The sequence below is a fragment of the Osmerus eperlanus genome, chromosome 10 (genome assembly GCF_963692335.1).
Source record: "Osmerus eperlanus chromosome 10, fOsmEpe2.1, whole genome shotgun sequence".
NCBI lineage: Eukaryota > Metazoa > Chordata > Actinopteri > Osmeriformes > Osmeridae > Osmerus > Osmerus eperlanus.
In genome coordinates, this window is record NC_085027.1 from 15,487,674 (window position 1) to 15,507,570 (window position 19,897).

Consider the following 19,897-nt stretch of genomic DNA (forward strand, 5'->3'; position numbering starts at 1 on the left):
TAACTCATGCCTGAACGTCAGTATGTTGATGCCAAATATTTATCTGTTCCCACATATGTTATCAGAAGAGTCAACAAGCACTCACTTCCAAATTGAGAGGAAATGGTTTGAAATCTGGAGCCTTTTGACGCCACAGGCTATTTTTAGAAGTTAGCTCTTAAGTTATCTCCCCTGGAGCTTTATAGATGGATGTCCCCCCACCCCCCTCCCCATAGCTCACTGTAGGTGATCTTTGACTGTGGATTTCATGGGCTGCTGGGTAAATTGTTGGGAACATTTCATAGTTTTACCGTGTAAACATAGTGGGCACTGATGGAGCCTCAACTACTGACCATTGTTCATCAATCATTCACAAACATTCAAGAGACTAGTGCACAGTAACCGTGATTAAGATGTCAGTGAGACACACACACAGACTCCTGGAACTATAGATGGATAGTGCACAGTGCCTGTGATGACGTGGTGAAACCCAGATGAATTGTAGCTAGAGCACAGTGCCTGTGATGCAGTCGTTGTGTAGCATGTCATTGACACACACAGATTTCAGGAATTCTAGAGCAGTGCCCGTGATGCAGCTGGTGATTACAGTTTTTCTCAGTGGCTCTGGTGCGTACATCACTCAGATCACAATTGAAATTCTTAAGAGTACTTGTTCAGCCTCCTCATCATCTAGTCACTTATGTACTTCATAAAGCAATTTCTCATTCTTTTGACCAAATTTCCAATGCACTGGTACGTGATGATTATGCAGCCTACAATTTTCTGTGGTTTTCTACATCATAATTTTCTTATGTCATGCTGATCGTTTTCTTCTTCTTTTTCCGCGGAGGTTGAGCAAGGTTTACTGACTAGAAGCTCTGAGTGTGTGGAGATGGCATGTCGTGAGTGTGCGTGTGGAGTGACCACAAGCCTCCTTGTTGCCTCAACACAGTTTTTCCCGCTGGCTGGAGAAATGCCTGTGTGGGCACACTAAGTTCATTGTGAATGTGAAGCAGTGTCCCTGTACTAATGGGGGTGGAGGGAGAGGATGGCAGTCCTGGGATTTATTTAGCTATGAATGGTGCAGCCAGTCACCTGATTGATTCCCCTTACAGACACACACTCCAAGCAGGGTGTTATGCACTGCATTGTCTCTCATACATTACTAATGTGTGTGTGTGTGTGTGTGTGTGGATGCTCACATGCAGTGTGTGTCCATGTGTAAGCCTGTCTTTGTGGGTGTGTGTGTGTGCACAAGGCAGGCCTGTGTAAATAGCTCAAATTCCACAGCTTTCTGAGGTTTCATCCTTTCATCTGAACCCACTGTCTGTTTCGCCCCCTCCTCTTGAACTCCAGTGGTAAACATTTCACATAAGAGACCCTCGGCCTGATTTCTGCCCTTCCTTACTGGAAGTAGTCCTCTTCTGCTCACTTAAAGAACACACACAGTTTGTTGAAAGGCATGGTGTCTGTCTGTCGCTCCCTTCTTCTCTTTCATGGGTGGAATCCTCCTCTCAGCACAGTTGTATTGGGTTTGTTTGGGCAAACAATATTAGTATGGGCAGCTGTGTGGTCTGCTAATGTCCCAGTAGGTGTACTGGGCCGAGGGACAGGACAGTGGGTGTATTTGAGGGTAATCCCTTTTCTGGAGGTGGTCTCTAGCCGCTATGGGATTAGGGTTAAGACAGGCAGAGCCATAAGTCTTTGACCTCCGAGCCCTGGGTGATATCTGTGGGTGTCTCATCTGGGTTCATCCTGCACTCTTTATTCCCAGCGGGAATGACAAATGGCAAACACTAATAAAAGCTCACATTCACAGCGAAACGGTGTCTGCATGAGTTAGCTGTGTGTGCCGTGAATTAACAGGCTCTGGCTGAGAGAACATTTATTTTCCAGGTTTTACATTGGTTGTACCACCTGACATGGAAAGTGTAGGCCTACCAGCCGACCTATGGTGTGAAAGTAGCTCTGTTCATCAATATTTGAGAGAGCTCTGAAAACCTTTTCACTCAATGTCATTTGAGGTCCTCTTGATGATGCAATATCCAATTTACTGTTTAACCCTTGTGTTATCTTCGGGTCATTCCGACCCATCAGTCATTGTGACCCACCGTCGTATTGCGACAAATTTACCTCATACAAAAACAAAGTGAAGCATTTTCTTTTAACTGATGGGCTGTCTCAGACCCTCCACATTGCAAAGGTTAAAAGAAAATTATTTGTATTTGTTTTTGTATTGGGTAAAATTGGGTAAACACAACGATGGTTCGTTATGAACCTTTGGGTCATGTGACCCGAAGGCAGCACAAGGGTTAACCTGTTTACTTCCCGATTAAAAATCCCATGTTTATAGGTTGTGCCACCCTGACATTTGAGAACATACAAATGACCGGACAAAAGTTCTTCAGTTATCTCAACGGCTTTAAAACTATTGGTATTTTTTAAATTTGGTTCATTTAAAAGGTTTCAAACATAAATTTACATTTAGTCATTTAGGAGACGCTCTTATCCAGAGCGACTAACTGTAAGTATAGGGACATTCTCCCTGAGGCAAGTAGGGTGAAGTGCCTTGCCCAAGGATACAACATCATTTTTCACGGCCGGGAATCGAACCGGCAACCTTCTGATTAATAGCCCGATTCTTTAACCGCTCACCCATCTGATTAATGCAGAAGTTTTTTTATTCTGAATTTGTTATCATTAAATGATACTTTATAATAGTTTTCTTAGACTGCTTATTTGCACGGACGTTGCCCTGACATTTTGGAGGTTTGAGATGCCAAAGCAAAAAATTATATTTATTATTTGAATGTACTGAAAATGTATTAAAACTGATTAGGTTTTATAGAATACATTGATACATGTCATGAATTGATTACATAAAAAAAAAAGAAATAATGCACTTGGACACAAAAATATGCATGTCATGTCATTGAACCTTCCATCTTTATCCTTATTCATTTTGTACGAAGAGAGAGAGATTGGGTTGGCCCCTTCACTGCATTGATTTGAATACGGATGCACGTGTGTTTTTTTGCTCACGTTTGGATCCAGGACCCATGCAGCCCCTCCACCCGGTGGAGAATAGATCCCAGAGTCCAGACATTAGATTCCACTGCAAGGCTTCTCATTAAACATTTATCTTGGAGTGGCTTGAAGGACATGGACGGTGTGTAGGTGACAGGGGCTTACACTTGCTAAGCATCATCGAGCCTGTGAGAAGAACACCAGAGCTGCTCTATTGCTTTAGAGTGACTGATTAAGGTTATGTCCCAGACAATGGGACATAGTAGATAGGGTTGCCAGGTAAAGCAGAGGGGAATCCATTTGTATATGCTTTGGAGCACCGGATTATCGTGTTGGATGGTTTCCTGTCCTGTGTTCGTTCCCAGGGATTGAAGTGACTGACTCGGGGATAATGTGGAACCCATGGAGGATGAGTTATCCCTGTAATCTGGGAATACAATCACATGGGAACCAATAGCGGGTGTTATTGTTATGACTCTCTGTGGTGTCGACATCTGACGCAAACTGGTTCAACAACTCATTGGTCTTAACCCTCACATTGTGTAAACTGTCACCACTGTGTTTGCAAAACTGCACTGATGGCAACAACTTCCTTCCGGGTAGCGTCCAAGACTGGGGAATGTCCCGTAGAAGAGTTTTAATCCATTTGACACCTCATTTTTGTGTGTGGTTTCTCAACATGTGTCGAGTAGTAGTTAGCCTCAAAGTTAGCAGAGACTGTAGCCATTATGAGTCCAAAACTTTTTCGGGGACTCTTGGTTAACCATGGTTAACCAGAACAAATGTGCAACTATCAGTCGGTTGTTGTAACATCTACTACCTGTAACGTGTACTTCTCTATTTTGGCATTTGAATGAGAAAAGGAAGAAAAAAAAATGGAGTTATTCTGGTGTTTGTTTGCTTTTCTCTCTCCATTTCTCCACCCTTTATCCTGAGAGGAGAGAGCTCTCATGCAGAGTGCCCCCCTGCTCCTTGTTGCTATGGAGTCAGAGGCAGCCCTCATGTCGACTGGGTTATAAACAGATCAGGAGTGTTGTAAATAGCTTGCTGCAGGTGCCAGGCCCCTCAATGGGTTGCTCTCGGCCTGGGTTGCCCATCAGATAAGCTCCGTTGAGGTGAGCTTAGTCCTTACTTTGGCTCTTTGTTTGGTTTTTGTCCTACCACATGTTGTCCTCCCAAATCTTGTTTTTGGCAGTTTTTTGACACTAATGGTAATTGAGAGCGTCCTCATGACAATTCTCCCAACTTGTGGGTTGTGAGTTGAAGTTGAGAAGAGGGTTCCTGTTCACAGTAAACAAGATTAGAGTGGAGGGAAAGGTAGAGGGAGGGGGAGTGTAGGAGGGGGCGGAAGGGGGGGGGGGGGGGTTAACAGTCACTGAGCCAAAAAATAGTGCCACGCCCCAGGTGCCAGGGCTAGTAAGAGCAAGCAGCAGGAATGTGAGGGAAATGAATGGGAGTGTAAGTCCAGCCTTTCACATGGTGAGTGCTCTCTCTCTATTCACCTCAGTGTTAAACTAAACACAAACAGAGCTCATGGTATATAGCAGGTATTTAGCCGTGTGTGGACTCTTTGGACATGATTTGGCACTATGTGTGGTTAATCTTCTTTCAGGAAACTCCAACCACAGAGCTTACACTGTACAGTCAAGTTCATAATTCATGTAAATGAACTCCCTCTCTTTGAGAAAGGGGAGTGCAGCATGGTTTTTCTTTCCCATGAAGCAAGCTATATCTAAATGATCATCTCATGCTGTTTTTGAACGCTGTTGTGATGTGTCATCAGTGGGGCTTTTTTGGAAGGCCTATCTGACTTTTGTGTCTCAGAGGAAGGAGATAAGACCAAATGTAGGTTTAGTCTCCCAGCCACCAGACTTTCTCAGCACAGCAAATCATAGTGCTACAGTCAGTTTATTAAATACGTCTGATGGATTCAAGGCATCAAATTATTGCGCCGAATGACTGACCTACTGATGTAAATGTTCTTCTTTCTTTCTTTTTTTTGTGCAAAAGGAAAACTGTTTCAATCCAAAATTGCCACCTGAAAAGCAAGCACTGTGCTCTGCGTGCAGCAGAATAGGAATTTTCACATAAAGACCTGGGACTGTGGAAAAGACTTTGAACAGGCCAGCCACTGATTCAAGCGCACAGCTCTCAGAGCAGAGTACATATTTTCTGTGCGGTCTGCAATCTGTTTACTGGAGGGGCCGAGGAAGGAGCACATGCTCCTGCATGTGTGCTCACTCAGCCTGCCCAGGAAAAACTGGTGGAGATGGAACAGCACAGTCGGCTGGATGAAGGGACAGAGAAGCAATTACGCACACGCACATGCACACACACACACACACACACACACACACACACACACACACACACACAGACAGAAGGAGATGCAAATGACTTCAGGGATATGCAGAGAGACTCCAACATGCAGAGACAGACAGACAGACAGACAGAGACAGTCAAAGAAAGAACAAATTAATTTCCGTAGGAGTTTTTTTTTGTTGTTGTTTTTTTACATTGGCTGCCAGCTGTGTGTGGCTGATGGAGGCGTAGGCGTTTGTTGTGCCCGTCCTCGAGCCCCCCTGTGTGGGAACCAGAGTGCTCCTACGTCCTGATAGAGCAGCGCCGTGGGGGCACGGAGCCTCGTTTCAAGCTCTCCCAGGTTTGTCTGTAGTAGACAGCCAGTGCAAACAATGGGAGGGTTAAGTATCCGATACACACACCAAACCCCGGGACTCAGCTGCAAGTAATTAAAGCTGGCAGTTGGCACAGAGTCAGGCGACTGTAATGGCCGCTGGAAGTTCATACCATAATATTTGGATGATGAATCTAGGCGGACAGTAAAACTGTTGTCATGTTGTTGACCCAAGACTTGCGAGTTTGCCCTATGGGAGCGAGAGTCTGAGGGAGGGAGGGAGAGAGAGGGAGTTGGGGGGGGGGGGGGAGAAGAGAGAGGGAGATAAACGTTGTCTGCTTATTCCTGTCTCTTTTAATCAAGTCTGAAGGGCTACTTATACTTATTGGCATGCCAGGACTTCGCCTTGACCTGCATAGTGTTGTTATAGGCTTTATTATTCTAGGTTTATTGTTTCAGTTTCCCTGAAGGTTGTGGACCTATAGTGGGCCTGGTTACCTTCTCAGATTGTCTTGAAGAATTGTCTTTAGAAAGGACCTCCTCAGGCCATTCCTCTGACTTTTTTAAATCGACATGACTGTACTGGATACCTTGAGATAGCCTGCTCAGATCGTATGTCACGCGCATTCATAAAGAGAAGAAGAGCTTTCTGTCATGGGAAAGCATTAGGTATCAAAAGGGGATACGCAAGGACATGGACTAGCCTGAAGAGTCGTGCCTTGTGCCTCGATGGCATGTGCCATGTCAACTGTTTACCATAAGAGGGGACCCTCCAGTCTGGTTGGTGCTTCAAGTCACCTCCCTCACTCTGTCCACTCAGTCCTTCTGGTTTCAAGAGAGGCTCATCAGCATACTAAACATGGCTGGAGGGCATTGTGCTCTTGTTGCCCTAAAATAGCTCCCTGCCATCCTGGAGAGGAGAGGGGGCTGGGGCTGAGCCCTGCTGGCCAGCCAGCTAGACCAGGACCCAGGCTGGCAGAGAAGGGGGTGGTGGTGGTTTTGTGGGCGGCTGTGAGGCCATGGAGACATGGCAGGAATCTGGAATGAGATTTTCTCTTCCACTGTTGTCTCTTGTTGTAGGACATAAATAAACCAAGGCAGGACATTTTCCAGACAAGCGGCCAGCAAGGACAATGCCCAGTGTTGGTAAAGGGTCACCAGCCAATGGCGTGTTTGACCATGTTAATAAAGGCTCTGTGCTGTATTCCCATCTGAAGTTGTAGTACAGGAGTAGCGAGATGGCCTCATACTGCTGCCTGAGATATTGCAGACTATCTCTTCTGTAGTGCTGTCAAACAACCTGACCTTTCTCTCTTTCTTTCTGCAGAGTCGGTGTATGACCTTCTCCCCAGAGAGCTGCAGCTGCCGTCGTCCACTCAGCAGAACCCAGCAGCCATGAGTCAGAAAAGTGGCGGAGAGGCGGGGCCTCCCCCTTCAGCTGCCCTTGCCTCAGGTAAGCCCCTCCTCTTCCTTCCTCCATCCCTGTTGCCTCCAAGGTAATACTGAGCAGTGCTGGTAAATGGTGGTTCCGTCCTGTTTCCTGGAGTCCACCCTTCCGCAGGCTACCTGCAACACCTACTTCAACCACAGTAGGACGAGTAGGTAGCAGCCACAGGCACACACAGACTCGACCTGTAAACGCACACCTGCTCACAACGACGACAGCCTGCCAGCCAGCCACTCTACTTGTCTCATTGTACGGTGCATCTCGTCGCATGCTGTGAGAACCCGGCAAGAAGGTGCTGAAGACTGGAGTTCAGAGGCCTTATCGCCTTCACCCAGCAGTGTCCTGAGGCCCTGTGCTCAATCTGCCCTCAGCCGCCGTCTCCGCGTGTCACCCTCCTCTCTGAAGACTGTAAACAACCGCTCCGTGAGGGTGGCGGTGAACTGTTGCTTTTGTTCTGGTTTCGGTGGTTTGTTTCACCTTTGACACAGTAACTGACACTTGTTTATGAAGTGACACTGTTTTTACTGTGGCACAGAGCCTACGAGCAGCCTGACGCAATACCTGCTGGAGGTTGCAGTCAGCTGCAGACACAGGCCTCTCTAGGATCAATAGTGGATCAATTTGCCTGGAGACGAGATGTATGAAGGCATTGTCCGGTTATATGCAAACATATTATCTATCTATGCAACAGCTACTGGCAGAAAACACAGCATAGATATCAGCAATACTGATATGTTTAGAAAAGCCTTCTGTATGTCTGGAGAGGTGTTCCTTACAGGGCACAGAAGCTGTCTCCAGTGGATTTGGGGTTCACAACAAAACTTTAACGAAAGCTTTGCATTAAAATAACCAATTTAACCAGAAGGAAGCTAGACCAACTTCCTGTGCTATTGCTGTTGGGATTGGCACATGGTCTGTTTGAATTATAAACAATCTTTTGGGAGGAGACACGTCAGAAGCTGGGTACAAAACAATTTCGATACTGTGTTCACAAAAAGAGGCCTATTTTCTGATCCAAACATCCCTATATGTTTATGTTTAGCTATGTCATAGCTGGGTATTTACACAACTGTCTTAAATATGAGAGAGAAAAAAGTTGTGCAGAACATGTGACAAACATTAAAAGTTACATATGAGAAATGGAGGAAAATAATCCAGTTGCCAAATTGTGTAACTGTTTACTAACGGAAAACACAACCCTGATCTCCTTCAAACAGGTGTTCAAAGAAACATAAAAAAATAAAAATAAATGATCAGGACAATTTTGTCAAACTTCTACGAAATTCCATATGCAGTTCACTCTAGTTCTATATATTTTTACGCTCTTCCCCTTATTGAAGTGTCTAGGCTTAGAGTGAGCTTTCAGTAGCACCAGGACTCTGTTGCCTAATGGACATCAATGCCTCACTGCTCTGTCTGACGAGGCGGGACAAACTGGCTGTAGCACAAGGAAGGTGAAGTATCTCTCAGTTTACATGACATTCAATTTGGGACCACGGGTTTCACCGCAAATTGGCCTGCATTTTCTGTCCGCCTCTGTTTGAAATCTTTTTTGTTTTTTTTCCTTCATCACAAATCGATCCAATTTGTGTCATTTATCCACGATTTCAACAGTTCAGGTCAGGATCTATTGCTCTACTTCTGAACTTCTCCCCTCACCCCTGCCTGATTTCATACATAGCTTCCTCTGTCTGCCAGAGGTCCCTGTCTGCTGTTTCATCCCTGCTGTGGATCTGCTGTTTCAGCCTTTGCACCTATACTGTTCTGAGCTAAGCTACGCCGGGCTGGGCTAGGCTGCACTGGGCTAGGGTAGGGTAGGGCAGGGCAGGACTGGGCCAGGCTTGGCTGGCGCATATTTGTGATCACCCATTCCTACCATCCCATCCTCCACTGCCTACTGTCCCAGCTTCTATAATCCCTGTTCATCCCTTTGCCAGTAACAGTCCCAGCTGCAGCCCCTGATGCCACTGAAGATCAAACATGACTCCATCCCCTGCTTCCAACCTTGAGGCCGTCCACGCTGTCATGCTTGTTTCCTTTTCTCAGCTGTCGCGTGTTGACGCAGCTAGGCTGTAGATCCGTTTCAGATGCCACACAGTGCAGCCATCTCGAAAAAAAGGTTCTATATGACCCGTGGCTTTTGCTAGACCTGTTTATTCTCCCCCGATCACGTCTTGCTATTGTGTCGTTGGAAGGGAAACTGGTGAAATGGATCATCAGTCTCTGCTTTTTTATTGCCTTTTTAAGGTTTTACATATGAAAATGAAGTCAAGCATGTCATAACGGCTCACGCCTATTCTAAGATTCTAAAAATCAGTTCTATGCGAAAGATTCAAGTGCATTAGGCTCAGGTTTAGTTTTGACAATAGGGGTAGGACTTTGTTTTGCTTGTTGGCTTGTAGTTCCAACCGGCCAATCTGTCGGCATGCACCTGCAGCTCTCCTCTCTCCAACACTCCTTATCCACCCACCTCTTTCTCCTGGAAATGTGCTGCTCCAGAGACATGGTCAAAGTTGGATAGTTCTTAGGCTGCATGCCAGGAGTGGCCACTCAAAAAGCAAGTTCTACAGACAGTTCTGAGATGAAAGTGAACTTGCTTTTACACAAGATTCACCAGTTCAATCCTACTTATCCAGAATTTTTATAAAGTTTCGTCAATTCTGTTGTGCACAAAGTCGTTTTGTTGTTGACTGGATGCAAGTTGGTTTGCTATTAATGGTTTGTCTTACTGTTTCTGTCTGATCTTAGTGAAGACGTACTTTTAAATCCCTCCACAATTGCCCCGGTTTTCCTTGAAACTTTCCCATTGGTGAAGACATGAATCGGGAATGTCCTGCCTCTATGATCCTGTGGTCCCATTGTCTGCCTTTTGGCAGTTAATTTGAATTTATTTCATTAAAATGTCCAATCATCTCTTTGTATCCCATGCCGTACCTTACAAATTCATCCTTAGAGGTTAAATAGGATGTAAGAGTAGCATCGGCCCTTTGCAGCCATTTTAAAGTTTATATGACAACAAGAAGCAAAATGTAAACATAATGGCAGCCCTGTATTTTTCGCTAATATCTTGTTCAACAGTACCATGCATTCCGGCAACTTCATGGAAACAACCAAACCACAGACCAATACTGACCCTTTCTACCTTTTGTCCTCAATGTTCCTTCCATTGAATATTAAATTGCAATGCATTTCGTTAACCAGAGTATTACTTACCATGAGAGCAGCTGAATACTCAGGTTTCAAACAAGCCCCTGAATCTCAGCCTTTCAAGCCAGCCACCTTGGTGACTACAGCTGCCTCCCTGTCCAGCTGTCTCCTTCTATTGATTAAGCCCCCTGCCACCACCTTGTACTGGCCTCTTTTAAGGTGATCGAGTGAACTTCACTGTTTGGGGGTGATAATATCAATAATAAATAACAAACCCACTGGATACTTTAACGTTGAATGTTTCAAGATCTCGGGGGAGGATACAAGCTCATAAACAGGCCTATTACCTTACTTAGTGGTATCTGTTTTCTCATTTAGAGTAGAGCAAACAGAGTTAACAGTGAAACATTACCTCATGTGAGGATGGCTTACAGTAAAAAATTCTCTCAGAAGTAAGACTGAAACGGTGGGGGGTTTGGAGGTATTAAACATGTGTCCCTGATTAAGGCTTCGCTGTGGTCAGACTACATTCTCCAGTGTTAATTCAGACTTCCTGACTGTTCTTTACTCCCGGGTTAAAGAGATGCAGTCCTCTCCTGCTCCCAGGTCTCTGGTTGCCCTCCTAGTCTAGTGGGCCTGGCTACATTTTAAACAAACAAACAGGGCCTGGCGTGTTTAGACTGGGGCCACGCCGGAGGGAGACGGAGAGACTCCAGACAAACACCTTCTTTTCTCCCCAGCCTCAGCCCCGGCCCAAACCTGCTCTGTGTTGTGTTTTTATCCAGTTTAGGATTTCCTTATTACGTTGCTTGCGTTTTTGTATTTATCACTCAATTCAAGGCGACTTGTTTTAGGGAGGGGAAAAAAATAGATGGTCTCCCCTCCCCCTGGAAAGAGACAGCAGGGCATAAAAAGGCAGTTGTTTGAAATGTACACAAGGCACTGATGGGACGATTTACTCAGGCATATTTGCCAATGTACAGTAGTCTACAGAAAGCTTTTAGGCACTATAAATAAGTCAGGAGGGACCTAGCAAAGAGCAATCAACCTTTACCAAGCTTGTTGGGGGAGGATTGTTTTGGTCGAGATTTTTTAAAGCTTTTGTTTCTTTAGTTTCTGTTTAAAGCTGTAAAACCATTTTAACCTTTTATATCTAAAGTGTGTGTAACCTGCCCTGATAAGACGGTTTAAACTGTGTGAACGATTCACCTGAATGGGTTCTGTTGTGAGCTAAATGTTCTTTTTTTATATATAAGACCAGAGTACTTGTTTCTTAGGTAGAGAACGAATGGGTCTACATGTGAAAATGGAACTAGTTCAGTGGCATCCTTCCAAATGTGGGATCTGCACGTGGGCTCTGTAATGATCATATCATTTGAATGTGAATTACTGTCCACAAACACATCCATTTGTCTTTATAACAATCCAATCTTAAATACCTGTCACTTATTTTTAATCAGGTTTAAGCTCTCTTGTTTAAATAGCTCATCCAACATGGATTCAAATATTATTTCGGAATTAAAAGTGATCGTGTTGGTGTCGGACTGAGTGAATTTTCACTTTTCCCGAATTCAACAAGCAGCTGGTTGTTTCTGCTGCTGTTTCTTAAAGCATTCCGGTTCTTCAAAGCACAGCAGTAGGCTGTGCCCCTCTCTCCATCTTCCTTCTCTGGTCATTACAGATATCTTATAGGTCACCTCATTGTAGCCACCAGGAAGCATATAACAGTAGGGCTCAACTGTCTTTAGTTTCACTACGGTAGCTCTTGACTTATTTGTCTCGACATCATGCTATCATGCTAATGCTATCCATTTCAAAGCAAACTAGTTTGTAAGGCTGCAGCCGATGTGTATCTTCATCCTACACAGCATTCGGAATGGGGAAAGTGAGCGGACATGTAGGAAGAATGTTGAATGGGCACAGATTGTTCCAAGACAATTCAAAGCGTTGACATACTGATAGCGTCACAGGCATTCCTTTGACGAGACATCAATCTTTTACATTGTATGCCTTTTGGTCGACAGATATGACACAAGGACCTTTACCGTCGAGCTAACCAATCCGCTTGTCCTCTGATTAGCCTGTTCTGCGTCCGCTTCATGTTTGAATATTTACAATCCCATCTGTATTCCCAGACCTTTTGTCTATGACCACAACTGCTACAGTACAATTAATGCTCCGTCGAGGCCCTTCCAGTCAAGAAACGTTCTTAACTCATGCCAATTACTCCTTAATCAACATCAAAGCAGGTTATCAGATTGAAAAAGTTAATTATATTCCAAAATGTGACACAATGTAACACAATGTTCTTGAGCCCATACGAATTTGCGTGAGAAAGTACAGTAGCCAAACAGATCAAGTAAGCTCCTACAGCCTTTTTGATTTAATCTCATACTGTCACACATCACCTGTTCCCCTTCACCTATTATATGAGGACTATTCAGTCATGCTGTTCAGTTAGTAAGACACATTTGATGCCCTCTGCCGTTTGGCCTCACTGAATCGATGACAAACAATACAATTGGAGATCTTTTGAACAGAGTTCCATTTTCACAAAGACCGCTTTTTGAAATATATATTAAATATATATATATACATTTTTATGTTCAGCTCTTATTGCTCATTCGCTGTTTCATTTTTATTCCAGGAAGTTCCCTCTGAAGCAGGGAGTGTCTGCATATAAAATGGTCTGCAGTTCTCTGCTTCATAGGTCAGAAGCTTGTTTATCTTGTCTCTGTGGCTACGCTCAGTCCCAACTAAATTGTTTGAACCTGTATGGCAAAAAAGACCCAATTGGCATGCATCATCCTACACAAACAGATAATTGTAAATATCTCGATACATACGCTCTTCAGGTTAATAATGACTGTGAAATCAACAAAATGCTAAGAACTGTCTAACTGCACATTTTGAAGCAGTTTATTTCATATTTTATTTAGTGCTTTCATGTGGAGACCTATGTAGACTTTCTATTTACTTTCTATATTGACATTTTGTCAAGCAGATACTTGTCACCACTTTTTTCACACATTACACTCATGTGCACACACTTGCACACCCATTCAGTACATACACACACACATCATACATACACACACATCATGATGCAATAAAAAAAATTTAAAAAAAAACTTGGACAAATTATAATTGGACAAACAAAGAAAAGAACAAACCAAAACTAAAAGAGATGAAACAATCATGCACAAATTTCGCTGCTTGAATGGGACTGCTAGCCAATGCTGGCGGAGATGCCTTTATTGACAATTCCAATTGTATACACTGTAGATGCCACCACCAACTCCTCTGCTCTGACCATGGGAGGCCCCCGCAGTGCTTTTCCCACCTCTTCCAGCTCCACCGTGCTCTCCACGACCTCGGGCAGCGAGGACACCTCCTCTCACACCAGCGGCGCCTCCCCCGAGGAAGCTGGCTGCAGCCGAGGGGTGACGGAGATGTTAGGCACCGAGGGTGGAGCGAGCGGCGTCCGGAGTGCCGGGGGCAGCAGGGCTGGCAGCGAGAAGGGAGGCGGGGCCGGACCCGTCAGTGGAGGAGGAGGAGGAGGAGCGAGAGGGCCGACGTCCCAGGAGGCCCAGCAGCATCACCAGATGACCCCCTCCAAGCGGCGGACGGTCCTGAACATCTCGCCCCCTCCGGAGGACCTGTTTGACGACAGCCGCATGTCGTGCCAGGAGGAGCCGCCGCTGGACTCTGAGCAGAGCAACAGCATCTGGATGGACGACTCGGCCTCGAACTTCAGCATCGTCAGCTCCAGCTCCTACAACGACAACACAGAGGTCCCCCGCAAGTCCCGCAAGCGCACCCCCCGCCAGCGGCCCGGTCCGAAGCACGCCCCAAAGGAGGAGACCAGCATGGACGTGTTTGACGCAGATAGTGCCAAAGGGCCACACTTTGTCCTCTCACAGCTGGGCCCAGACAGCAAGGCCTGCCCCAAAGGAAGGTGGGTGACGTTCATGCATCTCTGTTGAAAGCAATAACGTAGCGTGTAGACTTTTCACATAGAATAGTTATTTCCCCGGGTCAGCAGACTTTACTTCCCTGTTCTTGCTCATCTATACCTTGAAAGATGTATCCTCGGACACTGTGGCAAAGTTTCTGTTCTCTATTTGAATCTATTGTGTAGCAGAAATGTAGTCATACTGTATGTCGGTCAACAGCACTGACTCATATATCATGGATAGCTGACTTTATTTTTTAAACTACCAATGAAAAGATGATTCAGGCACTAGTCAAATGACCAAAAACTAACAAGCCCGTCAGTTAGGTTTCACAGTAATTCCCGTAGCCAGAATAAGTGTGAGGAAACATAACCCACCATACAGTACTAGCCACAAACAAAAAGCCATGGCTCATCTCTCCTGCCTGGGGAGCCCTGGGCAGAGCAGAGAGTAAGAAAGCACAGGATACCACCACACAAACAATGATGAGCCACCATGAATCACACTGAGCCTCATTGAAAAGGAGTGAAAAAACCAGAGCCGATTTGAATTAAAAATGTCTGAATGTCCTCCGAGAGCTTCAGATGGACTCTGCTCGGTTGATCGCGGGCCTCCAAATTCTGCATTGCTGAGTGCGCCCAGGGGAAACTATGGCAACTATAGAAAGTTTGCCCTTTTTGCTCTAGCTCAACTACTCTCCGTGCTTTCCACACACATACTCCCTCTCTCTCACACACACACACTCCATTACTCACTCACAGAGACTCTGACATCCTCGCACACACAAGTCCTGTCAAGTCCTCTCCAACATACAGGAAGCATGGTGTCAGCAGAGGGGCTGGTTATGTATGCTTAGATGAAAGAACACCAGAAAACGAGTTGGTAAACATGAGTGAGTGTCCATTACAGGAGGTCAGCAGCCCTGGTTGTCAGGCCTCGGGCTGCGTGTCCTAGCATGGCACCTAGTCTGCTGGAGGAGTGGTTTTGGATGTGTTTGGGTTAAAGAAGAAGATTGAAGGGCCGTGGCCGTTGTTGTGACATAATACTCCCATCAATTACAACTAGAGGAAGGAGAAAACGTTATTGGCAGAAACACATGTAGTTAGATTAGTGTTGGAATAAGGTAAAGCGGTTGCCGTTTTTTTTTTTTTTAAAGCACGCATTTGTTTTGGTTTCTTTCTTGCAGCTCACCGGACGGGCCCCAGACGCCCATCCAGAAAGGAGGCGTCCTGTCGTGTCAGTACCCTCAGAAGAGTGAAGGGAAGGAGCTGAAGATCCTGGTGCAGCCGGAGACACAGCACCGCGCTCGCTACCTGACGGAGGGCAGCCGCGGGTCCGTCAAGGACCGCACCCAGCAGGGCTTCCCCACCATCAAGGTAGGGTCAGCTCACATCTGGGTCACTACCATCCCCATTCTTTGTTTGTACAAACAGCCCCATATACAGGGATCGGTATTTTAGACGAAGCCCAGTGTTTATGTGTCCTTAGCTATCCCTAAGCAAACAGCAGTGTCAACTGGACCTTTGTTGCAAAACACCCCCCTATTGAGTAAACGTGAATAAGTTCTGGAATTGATTAATGTTGTCAGATGTTTTGTAGAGAAGTAGTTGAGAGGTGCTGCAACTAGGTCATTTAGATTTGACTTCTGAGAGGTTTTTATTAACAGCAGGTCAATCTGATATCTTGTAAGATGTCAAACACTTATACAAAGGAAAATATTGACTCTATCATGAATTTCATCAGGAAGGCCAGTTGCATTATTTACTTAAAATGATTACTGGGCAAACAATAGCTTTTTTTGTTTGCATTTCTTCATTATATCTTTATATCAACAATTCTTTGCAGCCTGTTGAATCGCTTTACTCAGAATCACATCAGTTAATCAAACACGCAGCATTGTATTGTATCCCATATCTTGCATTCCTGTCTTGACTTACTTACTAACCATACATAATACAATACATGAGTGCATAGCCTCATTATATCAGATCTACAAAATGACATCCCAGGTTATGATCTCTCGGCCAAAATGTTGATAAACCTGAAGGTTGTCTTTCCCAATCCAAGCACGTTTAGTGTTCCCTCCTCCCCAGCTCGAGGGGGTGAATGAGCCGGTGCTGCTCCAGGTGTTTGTGGCCAACGACACGGGCCGCGTCAAGCCTCACGGCTTCTACCAAGCGTGCCGGGTCACGGGGCGCAACACCACAGCCTGCAAGGAGGTGGACATCGAAGGCACCACAGTCATAGAGGTGTCCCTGGAGCCCAGCAACAGCATGACCCTGGCGTATGTACCCGATCACGAGCGTCTGTTATTGTCTGCTGTGAGAACATGGAGTCGGTCCTTTTCGAGTGGACTGTGCGGGGAAGCTGTTGGAGCAGCAGGTAATGGCTGGGTCAGTCCGGAGGCCTGATGGTGTGTGTGTGTGTGTGTGTGTGTAGGGTGGACTGCGTGGGGATCCTAAAGCTCCGTAACGCTGACGTGGAGGCTCGCATCGGGGTGGCCGGCTCCAAGAAGAAGAGCACGCGTGCCCGGCTGGTGTTCCGGGTCAACATCCCCCGGCCCGACGGGACCATGATCACGCTCCAAACCCCGTCCTCCCCCATCCTCTGCAGTGAGTCCCCTTATCCGCCACCAGCTTCCCCCGGCCACCAGCTTCCCAGGGCCCAGCTCTGACACAAGTAACCAGACAGGGCTAGGAGATGGGTTAGCCGTGACACTGTTACCATTCTGTACACAATGTATCTTACTGTCAGATTTTTCAGACGGAATCCTGATAATCAAGCATGCCATAAGTAAGGACTAAAACCCAGCAGCTCATTTTCCTGTTGAATGTAATATTTAAAGAGTTTGTGTGAAGACTCCCCTGGGAATGAGTCATGTGTTCCTGCTTGTGGGTATGGGGTGTGGCTGGTTGCAGAATGAAAAAAATGTTTTTATATAAAACAGGAAAGACAGCTTTGGGGTGTAAGAGAGTTTCTTAGCTGGTGGGATTAGGAGAACTGTGTACTTTCATTGTTAACAGAGAGCCGGAGTGCAATCCGACCAGGGTAATATCTGGCCAGAAAATATAAAGTAGGAATCTTCAGTGGCGTCTGCCTCTGTCTGTGGTGGGGGGGGGGAGGAAGAGGGCGGATGAGGGAGCCCTGTGAAAGCTGGATCTGGGGAAGAGGGGGAGGAGTCAGGACTTGTTTATGTTGACTTTCTAAAGCCTGTGAGCTAGTGGGCCTGCAGGGGTCCAATCCAACTGCTCTTGCTTTACTCAGGTTTGGTTAACGATCAGAAATTGTGCAAACGGGAGAGGACACACCTTTACACACACTCTGTTTTATTGGACCCTTATTTTCCCGGCAGTGCAATTAGAACACAATTACCGTTTCCCAGAGATTAGCCATGTGCCTTCCAAGAAATCACAAGGTAGTCTGGAGCAATTGGTTTAAGCTTTTCTGCTGGCATCCTGCTCTTCTCTGAATGCCAGCAGCTCTGGGCCCCTGAGATGTGGGGATAGAGGGGTAGCTCAGCCAGCGCCTGAGCTTGTCTAAAAGGCGTGTGTGTGTGTGTGTCCTGTCTCACAGCCCAGCCTGCTGGGGTGCCTGAGATCCTGAAGAAGTCTCTCCACAGCTGTTGCGTGAGGGGCGGGGACGAGGTGTTCATCATCGGCAAGAACTTCCTGAAGGACACCAAAGTCGTATTCCAGGAGAATGTATCAGGTGAATTGCCTAATCCTGTTCTCACGCTGATTTCAATGTTGTGACTCCTCCAGCGTACCATTGACCCTGAATATATTTAACTTCCAGATGACAAGTCTTGGAAGGCAGAGGCTGAAATAGACATGGAGCTGTTTCATCAGGTATATCTGTCAGTTCCCTGGCTATTTTGATGCCTGATGATTCATGACAGTGTCTAATGAGGTGATTAGATACAAGGGGCCGGCAGAGATTTGATGGGTGTTTAGATTTAATCATATTAAATTTCTGCTCACTTCAGGATCTGAGTGGCCTCATTGTTTTGTGACCTAATTCCTTCGAGCCCCAGTGGTCACGATGAGGGTGTCTCAACAGTCCACTCTAAACCTTTACCCTTGGGAGCTCATTACGTAATCAAAGCTTCTGTCAGATGTGTTAGTCCTCTGCCTTCATCACTCTGATTTATCATGCATGTTACACAAATGCAGCTTGATGGCATTTCATGTCTTGGACTAGTCGGCCACAAATTAGTCAAGTCCGCGTCATCAGGTTTAGCTAAAGTATCTTACACACATCAGTCGAATCCTTCCTCTTGGCTATATCATGGCAAATTTACTCCCATAAAAGCCTATTATGGTTTTGGTTAGCTCAAATGTTGTTTGTCACACCTACATGTTGTTGTTATTGTTGACAATAGGCTTATGTGAGCCTGTAGTTGCACGCTGAATGATGACTCTCTCTATGTATTTGAATTTGTCCTCGTCTTTAGAATCACTTGATAGTGAAGGTTCCTCCATACCAGAACCCCAGCGTCACTTCCGCTGTGTGCGTGGGGATTTACGTGGTGACCAATGCTGGAAGATCTCACGATGTCCAGTCCTTTACCTATACTCCAGACCCAGGTCAGTCGACCCATTGGCTGCAGAGGTCCGAAAGTCTAGGGATGAAATCACAATTGGAGAAGTACAAGCTTTCTGTAAATGTGCTTTGTGTGATCTTTTTGATCTTTAGACCAGGAAACCATGTCGAGTCAGGAACAGGGCAGGGTTTGCCCCGTCCTATTGTCCTTCATCACTTCTAGTTGCCTGAAAGTCCTTTGAGAACCGTTGCAAGGACTGCCAGTGAGCTAGCCGGAAGGGAGAGAGAGGGGAACAAAAACTGTGAAACAAAACATGGAAGTGTTAATCATCTACCTAGAAAATCACTGGACCCTTTCATATGTATATTGAGCATGTCTGTATCCTGTACATAACAAACGATCCCTTGCTCCACTCAAACTGTGCTGTTGAGCAGTTGAAGAGTTTGAACAGTTGAAAACAAAACAGTCGAGTCAGAATGTGAAAAGAAGAATAATTAGATCTTTTTGACTTACTGTAGAAACATTTGTAATACTTATATGATATAATTACAAGTTCAAGTCTTTTGTTGTCAGGTACACAGAACAACACAAGGTTAGACTGGGCACTGAAATTCTTGGGACAAGACAACGCAAAGCAACCTGGCATAACATAACATATAAGTACTTAGAACATAGATTACATATATGATAAGCTAAAATATAATAATAACCTCCTAAATATACAAAATAGTATACAATACAATATACTAGACCTCTAATACACATAATGACCTATACTAAATATATACTATAATATACTGTTTAATATATAACATAATTGATGTGCTCATCCTGCCTGTTGGTCTGTGTTTGATCTAGCAGGGATAAGTGTGGATGTGTCTGTGAAGAAAGAGGTTCCTTCTCCAGTCAAACCATGTCCTTACGATGAACGAATGAAAGGTAGTCCATTTGTATTGCAACTCTGAATTTGAGTGTACAAAGTGCGTAATGTGTATGCAGCGATTGTCCTCATTTTTCTAAAACAAGGCTTCTTATCCTACAGTTATCGACAGTGCCTTGATGCCCTCGATGTTGCCTTTAGTGAAGAGAGAAGAGGTCACTCCAATGGAGGTTTCTAGCAACATCCAACCAGCTGCAGTTTTCAAGGTGACAGTTATACCAGT

The 19,897-nt window shown here is 45.3% G+C and overlaps 1 protein-coding gene across 4 annotated transcripts in view; it reads left to right on the forward strand.

Moving 5' to 3' along the window:
- The window catches only part of nfat5b (nuclear factor of activated T cells 5b), a 33,346-nt gene that overhangs the window by 7,293 nt on the left and 6,156 nt on the right, over positions 1 to 19,897 (forward strand). For 2 of the 4 annotated variants that reach the window (XM_062472081.1, XM_062472083.1), the window contains exons 2-11: positions 6,969 to 7,094; positions 13,521 to 14,193; positions 15,378 to 15,567; positions 16,285 to 16,475; positions 16,631 to 16,803; positions 17,765 to 17,899; positions 17,987 to 18,039; positions 18,645 to 18,777; positions 19,593 to 19,673; positions 19,777 to 19,880. In XM_062472081.1, coding sequence (XP_062328065.1) covers positions 6,969 to 7,094; positions 13,521 to 14,193; positions 15,378 to 15,567; positions 16,285 to 16,475; positions 16,631 to 16,803; positions 17,765 to 17,899; positions 17,987 to 18,039; positions 18,645 to 18,777; positions 19,593 to 19,673; positions 19,777 to 19,880 — 1,859 coding nt within the window. Of the gene's footprint in view, positions 1 to 6,966; positions 7,095 to 12,882; positions 12,946 to 13,520; positions 14,194 to 15,377; positions 15,568 to 16,284; positions 16,476 to 16,630; positions 16,804 to 17,764; positions 17,900 to 17,986; positions 18,040 to 18,644; positions 18,778 to 19,592; positions 19,674 to 19,776; positions 19,881 to 19,897 lie in introns of those variants that run through there. The other 2 variants (XM_062472084.1, XM_062472082.1) reach the window with 2 other exon arrangements.